The following is a 14,275-nucleotide window of genomic DNA, read 5'->3' on the forward strand; positions in this document are numbered from 1 at the left end:
GCCTTTCCTCCTGGCCATGACTGGGCTAGAAGTCTCCTCTCTCCTCGGACTTTAACTTCCCCGCCAGGGCCCTGCCGCAGCGGAGTGCTGGGTGCCTCTGAGGCTACCTGCAGGGAAGGTGGGGCTGGCTGGCCTGTTCTGGGCCCCTTTGCTGAGCGAGAGAGGAAGGAAGGAGTGTGGGTCACGGTCACGGGAGGAAGTGAGCACAGCCGCAGGCAGATGCCCCTAAGTCTGTGCGAAGGAAGCAGGACAACAGGGTAAGGAGCAGACGGACGGAGGTCAGCCACCAGGAAGAAGTGGGATGTGAGCACCGAGGGCCCAGGTGAGAGGGGACCTGTAAGGAATCCCACTTTCATTGGTAGACGTGGTGCTGGGGGTTCCCTCAGCAGGACGGGTCTCCTTTTCCTGCGCAACCCGGCTCCGCCGCAGCCCGTGCAGCCCCGCGAGGGAGCGGCTCTTCCTGTGTCTCCTCGCACTTTACAGCTCACACCTGTTGGCGCCTTCTTCCCTGCTCAGCACACTCATCGTGCTCCTATTTCTCTGGCCTTTTCATTGTAAATTCCCAAAGAGCAGAGCTTGTGTTTGATCTGTGCTTAAGGGTAGCCCCACCCAGCACAAGCTGGCCTGGCGTGTACTGTGTGTGTGTGTGTGTGTGTGTGTGTGTGTGTGTGTGTGTGGTCATGACTTCACGCGTGCTGAGTGCATGTTAGGTTCTAGCTTGTAAGGTGAGCAGGGGGCAGGCACTGGGAGAAGGCCCTGTGCTGGGAGCCTGGACCAGCGCCTGCATAGAAAAGGCCGCGAGGGAGAGTGCGCAGCGGGAGCCGCACCCGGAGGTGCTCCGGATTAGCTGTGACATTGTCTGGAGGTAGGAACAGATGAACAGGAGGTTCCCAGCTGGATAGTCATTTATTCACCACACAGGTAACTGGAATTCAGACCCCCAACAGGAAGCCTGTCGGGGGCGGGTGGTAAAAATCAGAGCAATACGATTGTGCCTGAGATACATTTTTCTTTCTTGTGAACAGTGGATCCAAACTTCTACAGCAAAAACTTGCTTCTCTTAGGAAAGACATACTTGAAGCTACAGAACAAAAAGCTCGCTGCGTTCTGGCTGCTGAAGGCCAAGGACTATCCGGCCCGCACCGAGGAGGACAAGCAGGTGCGCCCGCAGCGGCGGGAGGCGGGAGGCGAGGCCCAGCCTCGCTGTGTGGTGCAGCGTGTTGGAAGCGGTGGTGCACGTTTCAGACGTGAAGCACTGGCGTTTGTGCTAAGTTCTGCACAGCAAATGCTTAGTTACTGTCGGCACGTTATGAATTCCTTGCTGCAATCCTGAGTCACTCCTGTGTGACAAACGGGCGGGGGAGGGGGTGTTCTGTGGAAGTCTGAACACCTCCCCAGGCACTGCCCAGACATTCTGTCCTGATGACCTGCCGTCCTGGGTGTGGACACAGAAACTGCAGTCCACGGTGACCCTGAATTCCACAGCTGATCTCTGCTGTGCCGTCTGTCTTTTCGTTTTAGATGCAGAGAGAAGCCGCACAGTTGCTCGCAGAGTTCAGTGGCAAGAACTGAGCATTTCAGAGACGCAGCGCACGACACCTAGGGTGTTGCCCTCCCACCAACTGTACGCGTGTGAACACGACTGGCCTCGGCTCTCAGTGCCAATGACGTGACCATGTGACAACTTAAATACACAGATTCTTCACAAATAACAAGGCAGAAGCAGTAACTGCTGTGAGGTGGTGGCGGTGTCCCGTGGTGGGGGGCCGGTTACTGTGCGTCTGGGGTGCCAGCGTTCCAGGCATGGCATTTGAGAACCAATCACATGGGATGGAGGGGCATGTTTCCAGTTGGTGGCTCCAGCTGAGACCCTGCAGAGAAGGGGCAGTGGGGTGAGGAGGTTGGGAGTTGGGGTGCTGGGCATCAGTGATGTATCGGGAGGGAGCCCAGGTGGGTCTCTGTGCATGCTGGGACTTTGTCTCACAGCGGGTGGTCTGTGACAGGACAGAGCCCAGGTCTGTTCCCTGATGGGGTAAAAAGAACACAGCTCAAGGGAGGAATGGGACATGTTTAAACAGAGGCAGACGATGCTGTGTCCTCGGGCTGGTGCCCCCGGCACTGTCTGCTGTTTGTGAAAAGGACCATCTTGAATGAGGGTCCATGGGTGACTCCCCGAGGTTTAGGGGTGGTGTCCCTGTGACTGGGGCACGCGGTGTCTCATGTGTGCTCTCAAACACGAAGGGAAACAGTGGACTGTGTCTCTCTGTGTGCGGTCACATGTAGATTCTGCCTGTGTGTGTGTGTGTGTGTGTGTGTGTGATCACATGTGGATTCTGTGTCTATGTGATCACATGTAGATTCTGCCTATGTGTGTGTGTGGTCACACGTAGATTCTGCCTCCGTGCGTGTGTGTGTGTGTGTGGTCATATATATCCCTCATCCTTGAATTAAGTGCACACGATGTAGTTCATCCCGAACACTGCATCATACAGACCCCTTCACAGTCCATTACCACAGCTAGAACCTTAACCCAGTCCCCCCTCATCATCTCATACCCAGACCTTTAAGTGTCCTCAAATGTCACAATGTCTTACACTTTTTAAAGCCAGGATGCAAATGTCACACCTTGCATTTGATTTCCCATCTATAGTTTGTGAAATACGAAACACTCCCATCTTTTTTTTTTTTTTTTATATTTTATTGATTTTTTACAGAGAGGACGGGAGAGGGATAGAGAGTTAGAAACACCAATGAGAGAGAAACATAGGTCAGCTGCCTCCTGCACACTCCCTACTGGGTATGTGCCCGCAACCAAGGCACATGCCCCTGACCGGAATCGAACCTGGGACCCTTGAGTCCGCAGGCCGATGCTCTATCCACTGAGCCAAACCGGTTAGGGCTCATCTTTTTTCTTAGCAGTGACTGTGTGAAGTGGCCAGGCCAGCAGTCTTAGATTGTCCCTTGTTCAATGGACCTTACGGAACCTACTTTGAGAACCAGTGGTCCCGTGCCCTTCACGCCCGGTTGGTTGTGTATGTTGGATCTTCTCTGTCCAACGTTGTTTACACTTTCATTGGAGTGGCTCTGAGGCTGCTTTCTGAAGAGGAGCCCTTGTTGGGATTAACAGGTGAGCCGTGGGGGGTGGGGCGTGGGCAGACTGCCCTCTGCCGAGTGGTCTCTGGGAAGTGAGGTATTGCTCAGTAATAAAGCCTTTTGCTGCGGAGAAGTCTGTCTGCTGATGTTCTGTAGAGCTTTCAACTATTGTTTTCTCTGTGCAAAGTAGTGCAGAGGCTGTGCGTCTGCCTCGCGTGCCCAGTGTAACAGCGAGTCTGCCCGCAGCTGGGCACTGGGAGACAGCCAGCCTGCACTCACAGAGCTCCCTGCTCCCTGGTGTGTCCGAGTCCCACTCCGCGCCCCCTCCCCGACTTGGGCTCTAGTTTTGTCATTTCAGGAGATTGGCTTTGTTCACTCAGAATTTCTTTGAGATCCGTCTAAATTCAGTCAGTGCTTCCTTTCCTTTCATTGACTATTTCACTGTCTGTTGTTCCCGTTCATTTAACCTAATCCCTTGAAGGCATCAGGCCATGGGGGTCTTTGGTGCTGTAACCTTAGGGACCCACATGGCTCTGGGGTAGAGCTCAGCTGTGCGGTTGCTGGGCCCAAGCCAGAGCCAGAGCTGTCTCCTCCCTCGGGACTGAGGGGGCTCCCTCCCCCAGGACGAGGCACTTCCCGGCTCGCTCGGTCCTGTACACCTTCTGTCTCTTCCTTTTGACTCTGAGGAGACTGATGCCCACCCTTCCCTCAGGTCAGACCTCTACCTGCTTCCGGACCCAGATGTCCCCCCTGGCGGCCCTGCCTCGGGCTCCTTCCTTCCCCTTGTGGGCGCAGGAGTGCCCGTTCTGTCGGGGGCGGGTGGTTAGCGACCTCCCTGCAGACACATTCCCTTCTTTTGAGGCTGACAAGAATCTGAACTTGCAAAGGGCCTGCTGTTCTGTGAGAACCTGAACGTCTCAACTTCTTGTTGGCAGTTTCCCTCCTGTTGACATGGGTGGAATTCTGTGGGAATCTATCCGACTCCCTCTCCTCTCTCGAAAGCAAGTGCGTCATCACAGCAAGGGAAACAGGAAACCCCACCACCGTGGAGCCGAGGAGGGAGCTGGGCCCAGTGAGCACTGCAGCGCCAGTGTCTGTCAGCCTGTGCCCCTGGCTAACATCGGGCGAGGAGCATTGCCATGTAGGAGACGCCGCGTTTGGACAGTTTTTTGGTGGCATTTTTTGCTTTCGAGGGGTGCTCACTTTAGCCCTGTGTTGGCTGTGTGCCTGGGCATCACTGGACTTTGGTGAGAGCCGTGGGTTCATGTGACAAATGTCCTTCACTTGGCGGGAGCTGTCTGACAGGAGGGTGCAGCTTGCCCAGAGGAGCCTCTGGAGGGGGCTCTGCTGGGTCTGGACAGGCCACCTCCCCCAGGGCCTCAGGGTTGGCCTGTGAATTGGGGCCAAGTGAGACCAGGGGCCACAGTGGGCGGCGTAGAGGAGCGGCGCTTGGGACGGGCCCTCTGTCGTGTACACGGTCATGGTGAGGGTGGGGAAAGGAGTCTAAGCAGCCACGTGGATCACTGCCTTTATTGCATCTTTACTGTGAGTTTTGAAAAAATGCAGAACACAATGTAATATATAGAAAAATAAAATTTTGGCAACACAAACTGTTTAGGGAAATTAAATTGTATACTAATATTTTTCATATGTACTCAGCAGTGAAATATATTAACATTCTAAGGTGTCACTTCCGTGGTTATAAAAAATTTTAAGTTAATTTACAGTGCATATTGAAATAATACAAATTTAAATTTTTGTATTAATAAGGAAGCCCCCGTTTGCTAAAGTAGCATTAATGTCATTCACATCAGATTTTAATTTGTTATACATGTTTGTAGTTCAGCAAATGCCCTTGATAATGAAAAATAATTAAAAAGTATTTACTTAGGACAAAAATAATGATCTATATAGAAAGGGGGGAAGGACAAAAGACTTTTTTATCTGCTTATGTAATTCAGGTACATAGAATTTTTCATGAATTTTCAAGGAATGGAGATATTAAGACACTAATAGGAAATCATTAGACTCATTAGTTTGAAGTCAGATGCTCACAAACTCTTCCATCCGTATGGTTTTAGGAACCAAAACTATGAACACAAATAGAAGTGGAAAAGTTCACATTACCTTTTATATGTCCCTCAGGATCAAATGGCATCAATTTATTATGAATTAAACTGAAAGCCCATCACATTTTTAAGAACAGTGCAGGCGCGCCCGCGTCTTCAGTCCCACAGATGCTAGCGCCTGGAGGAGTACGCACACCTCCAGGCCCTCGCTGGGTCTGGTCAGGGGACTCGGTTAAGTGCGGTGAGCACTCTCCACTCGCATTTAATTGGAACAGACTGACGGGCTCCAGCACCGTCTTCAGAACAGCCAGCAGCACAGTTCACATCCTCAGATCTGGCCTCGGCCTCAGCACCTTCCTGAACCCCACACCATGCGGAGATGTCACGGGGGGCAGAGCTGAGGAGGAGCCTCCAGTCATGGGCAGGAGCTGGCGTGTCGCCGAGCAGCTCTATAAAACTAGAGCCGCTGCAGCCCGCTGACGTAGATACTCATTTCTAATAAAGTCTCTCACTTCCAAATTTAAGGGAGATCGTTTTCCTGGTCTGTCAGTTCAAGGGAACAATAAATAAAGTAGAAAAGGAAGAGTTCTTTTGCATATTCTGTGTGAGAACGGAACCATTTATATTTGCGGAGGTGCGGACGCAGAGCCTCCGGCCACAGCTCCTCTATTCTTGTCCAAACCCCTCGGTCTCTTCTATGGCAAAAAGCAGCTTTTCCTTCAGTTGCTCGTAACTCTTATACGGTGGCAGGTCCAAGCGATTGAAACTGGACAGACAGAATCAGATTATTCAGTCAAGTGAGCCGAGGGTCGAGCACAGTGTCCTTGAAGCACGTTAGAAAAGGACAGGGGTGGCCAAGTGTACGACACGGACCTCATGTATTAACACAGACACCGTTCTGACAGCGGTCTGTTCCCTTCCAGTCCACACAGGCTGGCCCTGCAGTGGCCCTGCCTGCATTTCCGCCCCCTTCCCCCTCTGCCCTGCTCCGCTCCCAAGTCACCTCATGTTTGCAGTTGCTTACGTCAGGGTTTGCAAACAACCCTGTACAAAACATGTGCTTCCTGCGTCTCCACAGCCCACTGTCCATCAAACTCTGGCAAGGCCCTGCCGAGGGTCCTGCCCCGGCCGGCTGTCACCCCTCCCTAGCACTGCTGCCTGGCTGTTGTCTGTGCGCCTTTCCCAGGAGCGGGAGGAGGAGCACGTCAGCCTGTTTGTGTGCAGTGGCTGCTCGCCCACGGGCTCAGGCAGGGCCATGCTTCCCAGGCGCTCAGCCAGGAGCCGCGCTGTGCTCTCTGCAGGGCGCTGCGTCCTGGTCTGTTCTCAAAACTGAACTCCTCCTACGCTAATGAGTCAGCAATGCTAATGGGTCTTACATGTGAAAAAGCAAAACACTGGCTTCCACCTTCCATTTAGGATTCAACTTACCACGTATGGCTTCTTGGTAACCAGGTGTCTTTCCCAACTTTTTCAATGCAAAACTTTTGAGGCCCATTACTTCCTAAACCAGAAAAATAAGACAAAATTTATCTGGTCCTTCAAACCTTTTGGTGTTGCAACTACTTACCTAACAGAACATGTCACGTGGTCACGCGGGCGATGGAGCAAGCGTCACATCTGCACAAAGACCAGGATCTAGAGGCCTGCTCCCTCCTCCCGCCCGAGCACGCCCTGTGACAGCGACCGCAGGCGGCACTCACCCATGAGCTCGGCGAAGCCTCCCAGAGGCAGGCGGCAGGTCCCCGTGACGAACTGCAGCAGACGCATCCTCACCTCATTGTCCGTCTCCTTCACAAACTGACAGGTCAAAGTTAATGTAAAGTAAATTCCAGATTATCTTCAGTAATGAACATAGCAGATACTTAAAAATTATTCCCGAATTTCTTCCAGGAAATTAAGAATGAACTTCAAGCCCAGCCGGTACTCAGTGGTTGAGTGTGGACCTGTAACTAAGAGGTCATGGTTTGGTTCCTGGTCAGGGCACATCCCTGATTGCAGGCCCAGTGTGGGGTGTGCAGGAGGCAGCCGATCAGTGATTCTCTCATGGATGTTTCTATCTCTCCCTCTCCCTTCCTCTCTGAAATCAATAAAAATATATTTCAAAGTATTTTTAAAAAATGAACTCCAAGAATAAGAAAATTTAACTCAAGTTGGTTCAAAAGATGTGATAAAAGTGGTTGCAGCATTTACCGCTTATTAGGGCTGGCGCTGTGCTAGCAACACTACGGAGACGTGGACGCTTAGAAACGCCGTCACGGGACCCAGGTCTTTCCCTCTCGGAGGGGAGGTCCTGCCGCACGGCGCCATGTGCTTCTGGGGAGAGCAGCCCTCAATACTGGGAGGCGGGTCCTCCCGTTAGCATCCCCACTGCACTCGCCAGACAAGGCCCAGAGGCAAAATGATGTGTCCTCCTCCAACGCCAGGAAGGGCAGGTGTAACCTCTGAACCATGGCCCTGCCGGTTCGGAACAACTTCCTCCCAACACCGATCCCCCTTTGTCCTTCAGACTTGGAAACCCAGAGTGATCTAGTTCACCAACCACAGAGCAGCAAGGTGTGGTCACCCCTCTGAGCTGGTCTCACCAGAGGTGGGAGCAGACACGTGTCAATCCAGCCACTGTGTGGCCGTGCACAGCTGTGTGGCCGACATACTCATCAGACAAGGAACCGCTGTGAGCAGCTCTGGTGTAAACCTCACACTGTCCCCAACACCAGCCCATCCAGGAGACAGTCACGGGGCCTTAGGAAGCCTGGGCTGAGCTTCTCAGGCGCACACCAAGGGCTGGAATGAGCCTGAGGGATGACAAAGGCCACCTGGCGCTCAGGGCAAGGGTCACAGGGGGCAAGGGCAGTCGTGCCCCTCAGCCTCAGCTGCCTGCTCCCATCCCCCGAGGCTCTTCTGCAGGAGGGTCCTTTGAGCCAAACACGACCACCCTCCCCCCAGGCTCTGCACACTGTCTCCAGTGTCCCCGTCCCCTGCACTGAGGAGCCGCTCCAGGCAGAGCGCTGAGAACGGGCAAGTTAGTTTATTTGCTCAGCCCCCTCCCCACACCCTCAGGGTCACCTCTGCCCGAGTGTGAGTGTGCCAACCACGCTGCAACAAATGCTCTGGGAGGTGCCATTGTGCACGTCAAAATGTATCTTTAAGATCATTTTCTACAAGTGTCCACGTCTGCAAAGTATTAAGCAGTAAACGTGACCCAAGCCCTTAGGACAGCCTTTCTCTAGTAACACAAGCACCGGGGACGGAGCAGGACACCAGCCCAGTCTGGGGCTCGGTGAAGTCTGTCCCGGTGCCGACGCTTTATATTTGGAAATACACACAAAACAAAAGTCTATTCAAGATCAGGACGTGGGACGTGGATGCCCAGAGCCGAGGGCAGAGGGGAGAGCTCCCTGCCCCGTGGGCGCTCTAACGCTGAGCACACGGTCACCTCGTGTCACCTAAGTGTCCCCAGACTGTCTCATAAACACCTCCTCCTGCACTCACAGAACCTGGAGAAGACTTTGAAGTTGGTGGGCCTGTGACTCACTCACTCTCACCCAGGACACAGCCAGCCAGCTTGACCGCATGGTCACACTGGTCACGTCGGAAGCCAGCTGCAGTTAAACCAGTTTCACTAGAAAGCACCCCGAGTACCGTTTTAGACAAATAAAGCAGTCACCTGCCAAAACCAGACGATCTGCTTGCTGTTGCGGGTGTAGTGCCGGTACACGGCGTTCCTCTGCCAGTCGGACAGGTCCACCTCCTGCATGCCGCACAGCATCACCTGGGGGCGGGGCTCCGTCAGGCCGCAGGGACACGCCCGCAGCCTCGCGGCGTTTTATCCGGCAGGGTCTGCGCTAGCTTAGCCATGCTTACTGAACCAGAGCAACTTCAAGAAAACAGTCAGCTATGCTACTGTAAACACCCTAAATGAGGGGCCCAAGTTATTGATGAGTTTCAAACAAATTTCTGCTTTCTTAAAATGTATGCTCAAATTTCCTTAAAAACACACTTATTCATTTATGCAGGCAAGAGCCGGCAGGCAGGAAGCAGAGGGTGCTAGGGCTGGGGAGTGTGAGAATGGAGGTGTTTAATGGGCGTCGGTTTTTCAGGATGGAAGTTCTGGCCATCTGCTGTGTCATACTGTGAGCATGTGAACACGGACCAGTGGCCGAGATGGCAAGTTTGAGTTATGTGCGGGCAGGCTTCTAACAAGTCTAAGTGCAGCTGAGGCCGCTAGGAACTCATGACTTTAAAATTGGATCCTTGGGCCCTCCCGCAGACCTTTCTTCCCCAGCTCGAGGCCCGTCAGTGGACGGGAAGGAGAGCCGAGGCTCCGTCTGTCAGCCACTTCTGGTGAGGGGGGCTGAAAGGGTCCGAGGGTCGGAAGGTGAGGGCTGGGTGCGAGTCTCAGCTGTGTCCCCAACCCTTGCTGGGTCTTGGACGAGACATCATCACTTCGTTCCTGTGCAAAGCATTGGCTGAGATGAACTCGACACGTCTCCGCTGGTTGAGATTCAATAGTTCTTTTTGGGGCAAGTGGGACTGTTTCCTCCTTGCTCTCGGTGCGGCCATTTAGGGAGGATCTAGAGGGGACCACGCTCGGAGATTGGCTTTGGGTATGGAATGAAATCAACCTCTTCAGGTACCAGGCTCTGAAATGTGGTTTGTCGTCCCTGAATGTATGCGGCAGTCCAAGCAGGCTGTATTGCTTATTCTTTATGGCTGGGCTCATCCTGCTCAGAACTACTCTACATAGGGAGACAGTAAACAAACAGCTGGCCTCTGGGGTGTGCCATGCAGAGAAAGCAGAAGGGGTGCCTCTTTCAAACAGGATGTGTTAGGACCAGCTCACAAAAAGGGCCTTTGGGACAGTGACTGAAGGAGGCCTGAGTATCTGAGGGCAGCAGTCCAGCAACAAAGAGAACACACACAGGCCTCCGCCTCTTTAAGGAAGAGCAAAGAACCGTGGGAACATACTTAATTGGAAAAGTTACTCTGACAAAAGTCTGGTATGCAGCTGATAGAAAGAATGCCTACAGCCCTCACCACTTCGGCTCAGTGGCTAAAGCATTGGCCTGCGGACTGAAGGGTCTTGGGTTCGATTCCAGTCAAGGGCACATGCCTGGGTTGCAGGCTCCAGGCAGCCAATTAATGATTCTCTCTCATCATTGATGTTTCTACGTATCTCTCCCTCTCCCTCTCTGAAATCAATAAAAATAAAATAAAATCCGATCACTCGCTGCTACACCAGGCCTTCAGGAGGCCCCCCACGAGGCACGCGGCTGCACCGGGGAGGCCCCTTGCGCCTGGCTGCTGACTGCCCAGCCCTCTCGGCTTGGAGAGCGGGAGACCCTGGCAGGGCCGCCGGCGGGGGAGACGGGTCCGGCTGTGCCGCAGCATCCAGAACCTGTGGACGTGCTTCTGTGGAAGCCAAGACCCTTCCCGTTCCCAGGACACAATCCCGGAGCCTCACCTCCAGCTCCTTCTCATCGAAGTACTGCAGCCACTGCAGGGGCACCACCTCGTTGAAGCCGTCCAGGAAGGCCTGCGTCTGCTCCTGCACGCCACGCGAGAAGCGCCACTCGGTCATCAGCCTGTGGAGAGGGGTCAGACAGGCCGCTGTGTGGGAGAGGCTTAGAACACCAGCACTTCTACACCCTCCACACACGTGTGTACGTGTGCAGTTTTTGAGTTAACACGTCCACTCCTTGAGGACATCAGGGCCAGCACATGTGCAGCTGTAAAGGGTGCTTTTCAGGAGGCATGAGCGTGGAGGGCCGGGGTGGGGTGGGGGGAATACCAGGTGTGGCCACCAGAGGGCCCTCCTCCTGACTCAGACCTCCACAGAGACAGCAGGGCACGTGCTGGGCCAGACGTGTGTCCCTGTTAGAGCCCCACACTGATTTCCTGGAGAGCCTGGAGGTTTCCTAACATCCAGAGGAGAAACCATGGAAGGAGGAACAGAGCACTGGAGGAGACAGGCGGCTGTGGAGGGCGGCAAGAGGAGGCACACTGGCCAGGGCGGGAAGCAGCCTCGTGGCCCTGCTTCTCACCTCCCCTGCTGCTGGAGGAGGGCTGACTCGTTTCCAAGGCAACCTTTCAGCTGCCTCCAAACTTCCCTTCCTCTGTGACTAGGCCCTCAACTCTGCCCAGCTGCACCCACGGGGCTCCGACTGCTCTTCTCGGAGTGGGAGTGACGATGCTACAAGGCCCAGCACAGGGACAGCAGTCGCCTCAGGGGACGCCCGCTCAGAGGAAGGGAGGCTGTGAGTGACCTGGGACAGACACTGGGATAGGAGGAGGGGGCACAGGACCCTAATGACTGCAGGGTAAGAAGAGAGCCCACGGCCTGTCTGTTCCAGTCCTGGACCAGGAACTCCCTGGGGGACAGAGCGGCAGGGCTGGGCTTGCGCCCATGCGCTGGTCTGCAGGGGCCCGAGCTAGACCTGATTGGAGTGACACCGAGGAATGCAGCGTGGACAACTGTGATTTCCCTCGCGATCAGAAAGCGACGCAGCCTGGCCAGGGGCTCAGTTAGTTGAGCATCGTCCCATGCACCACAGGCTGCGGGTTCGATCCTGGTCAGGGCACTTGTGCAGGTCGTGGTTTTGATCCCATCGGGGCACATACAGGAGGCAGTCAGTCAATGTTTCTCCCTCCCTCCCCCTTTCTCTCTCAAATTAATAAAAACATTCCTCAGGTGAGGATTCAAAAAAAAAGTGAGTGAATCCAGCTCTCCTGAGGTGGAAAAAGCAAGCTACAGAGTAATGTATACTCTATGATCCCATTTTGGAAACAATTATAAAAAGCAAAAATGGCCTGGCAGGCATGGCTCAGTGGTCAACCTATGAACCAGGAGGTCAGGGTTTGATTCCCGGTCAGGGCACATGCCCGGGTTGTGGACTCCATCCCCAGTGGGGGGTGTGCAGAAGGCAGCTGATCCATGATTCTCTCTCATCATTGAAGTGTCTATCTCTCCTTCTCTCTGAAATCAATACAAATAAAAAAATATATATAAGAAGAAAAAGCAAACACGAAAGATCTCAAAGGAGGAGCAAGGAGGACAGCGAGAATCCAAGTCCGGAAGGAGGGCCGGGCCAGGACTAGAAACAGGCCCAGGAGGCGGTGGGAGAGCAAGTGAGAAAAGCGCTGGTTGTGGGCCAGGAGCGGTGCAGGGCCGGGCCATCGGCCTGTGAGCTGCTTTTGTACAGCGTGTGAGCTCAACAGTCTTTACATTTTTAATTTAAACAATGGTGAAAACTTTGAAAAGAATAATAGTCCATGATTTGAAACCCGATGAAAGCCAGCTGCTGTGTGCACTTGGCGTCTCCTGTCTCCTGTCCAGGCTGCCTGGGCTCCCGCAGGGCCCTGTGGTGGGCGGGCTGTGTGGGCGCAGCCTGAAGAGTCAGGGGCCGGTTGTTCCCTGGAAAAGTCTGCGTTCACCTGGCTGCAAATGGAACCGTTTCTGGGGTTCAGCGAGGACTCGCACAGAACAAGGCGGGGGGGCGGGAGCTGACGCCTCGAGAGCAGCTGGAAGGAAGAAGCTGGGACAGAAGCTGTGGTGGGACGCGGCACAGGGGAGGGAGGGCAGCACCACTGACAGCAAGTGGCACAGGGGGAGTTGTGGGGTCAGAGTTCAAGAGGACAGCCTGAAACGGTGCGGGAGCACCTGACAGGACAGAACACGAGGGCAGGTGAGATGCCCCGGGAGATGAGCCCTGCTGGTCAGTCAGGGCGGACACGTCACCCCCACAAAGCCTCGCTCTCCTGTGGGGAAGGTGGAGGCCATGGGCTGAGCACTGACTGGCAGGGGCACAGCCAGGGGCCATGGGGAGGGACACAAGAGGCAGGAGTGATTGCAGGGCGGGAACTCGAGTGCTGCTGAGCGCCTACCAGTGCCACGGAGAGAGGGAAGGGAAGGAAAACGCGGGGTGATTGGGTGCTCCCAGAGGAGCCGGGGGGAGCCGGGGTGCAGACAGGTTAGTGCCAGTGCGGTCGGGTGCTGTGGGAGCCTCACCCAATGTACTCGTCCTTGTTGTCCTCGGTCACCAGGATGCTGGCACCTCCCAGCTTCAGGTCATGCGAGGTCACTTTTCCCAAGATCTCCATGTCCACGGAAAAGTACATTTCTAAGCCACATTCTTCAATGTTGTTGTCTCTGGTGGTGAAAATACATACACTCTGACTAACAAGACAAACAAACTGGTTTCCAGAAAAGGCCTTGAGAAAGATAACCCTTCCAACCTTATCCAGATGAGGGAGTTGTAGAACTCAGGGTCAATGGACTCCAAATCCTTGATGGTCAGCTTTTTACTGAGCATGCGCTTGTAGAAGGGCAGGGAGAAGCCAGTGTCGATGAACTTTCCGTGGAAAAGTGCCTGCCGAGAACACAAAGCATTGATCTGAAGGTTTACAAACGGCTTTCTCACTGAGAAGCACCCAGGAACCGGGATCCCGAGGCTGCACCTGCTCAGCTGCCTCCTGTCCTGCGAGAGTCAGAGGGGGACCAGAGCCCCCGCCCCCACTAACGCACTTTCTAACCGGGGCGCCCTGCAGGTCCTGCCTTCCCTGCTCGGCGCCCCTGCACCTGGCTGTGGCCCAGCTGTCTGGGCCCAGAGCCGGGTCTGTACCCGACCCAGGCCCTGCGGGTCCCAGCACCACGTGGGGAGCTTCCCAAGCCTGGCTCTCGGCCCTTCCAGGGACTTGAACTCAGTGACACGCGATCAGCACCTGCCAGGGCTGTTGTGGTCGTGGCTCCCGCGGTCCCTGCCGCACAGGGCTCAGAACCTGTGGCAGTCACAGCAGGACCTCTGCCCGGAGCCATAAGCCCCAGGACTGCAGCCTTTTCTCACCTTAGTTAGACACCACACCTCCAAACCCCACGCCTGGGAAACCCAGCTCTCAGCCTCCAGCCTGTGGCCGGCGAGGAACAGGCCAGAATGGTGCCGGGCCCGCGCCTGGCTCCTGCCCACACCAATGTGGGCCATGCAGAGCACCTGCCTGGAGCTGCCTCGCACGGGGCCGGCGGTGGCTCTGCCACCTGGGAATCAGCCTCAGAGGGTGCCAGGGTCCCCACAGCTCACGCCCCAGCTCTGCACGGCTCCTCTGCGCCCACGAGCCCCTAG

The 14,275-nt window shown here is 54.8% G+C and overlaps 2 protein-coding genes across 2 annotated transcripts in view; one reads left to right on the top strand and one right to left on the bottom strand.

The window, feature by feature from the left end:
• RMDN1 (regulator of microtubule dynamics 1) overlaps positions 1-3,226 on the top strand; it is a 39,412-nt gene extending 36,186 nt beyond the window's left edge. The window contains exons 9-10 of the mRNA XM_014466160.2: positions 1,026-1,159; positions 1,522-3,226. Coding sequence (XP_014321646.2) covers positions 1,026-1,159; positions 1,522-1,572 — 185 coding nt within the window. The 3' untranslated portion in view covers positions 1,573-3,226. The remainder of the gene's footprint in view (positions 1-1,025; positions 1,160-1,521) is intronic.
• Positions 3,227-4,605: 1,379 nt separating this feature from the next.
• The window catches only part of WWP1 (WW domain containing E3 ubiquitin protein ligase 1), a 78,498-nt gene continuing 68,828 nt past the window's right edge, over positions 4,606-14,275 (bottom strand). The window contains exons 15-21 of the mRNA XM_023764294.1: positions 13,395-13,528; positions 13,168-13,308; positions 10,624-10,744; positions 8,827-8,931; positions 6,863-6,959; positions 6,591-6,663; positions 4,606-5,928 (exon numbers count right to left, since the gene is read on the bottom strand). Of these exons, the coding sequence (XP_023620062.1) occupies positions 5,829-5,928; positions 6,591-6,663; positions 6,863-6,959; positions 8,827-8,931; positions 10,624-10,744; positions 13,168-13,308; positions 13,395-13,528 (771 nt within the window). The 3' untranslated portion in view covers positions 4,606-5,828. The remainder of the gene's footprint in view (positions 5,929-6,590; positions 6,664-6,862; positions 6,960-8,826; positions 8,932-10,623; positions 10,745-13,167; positions 13,309-13,394; positions 13,529-14,275) is intronic.

Source organism: Myotis lucifugus, unplaced genomic scaffold (genome assembly GCF_000147115.1).
Source record: "Myotis lucifugus unplaced genomic scaffold, Myoluc2.0 scaffold_327, whole genome shotgun sequence".
Taxonomy (NCBI): Eukaryota; Metazoa; Chordata; class Mammalia; order Chiroptera; family Vespertilionidae; genus Myotis; species Myotis lucifugus.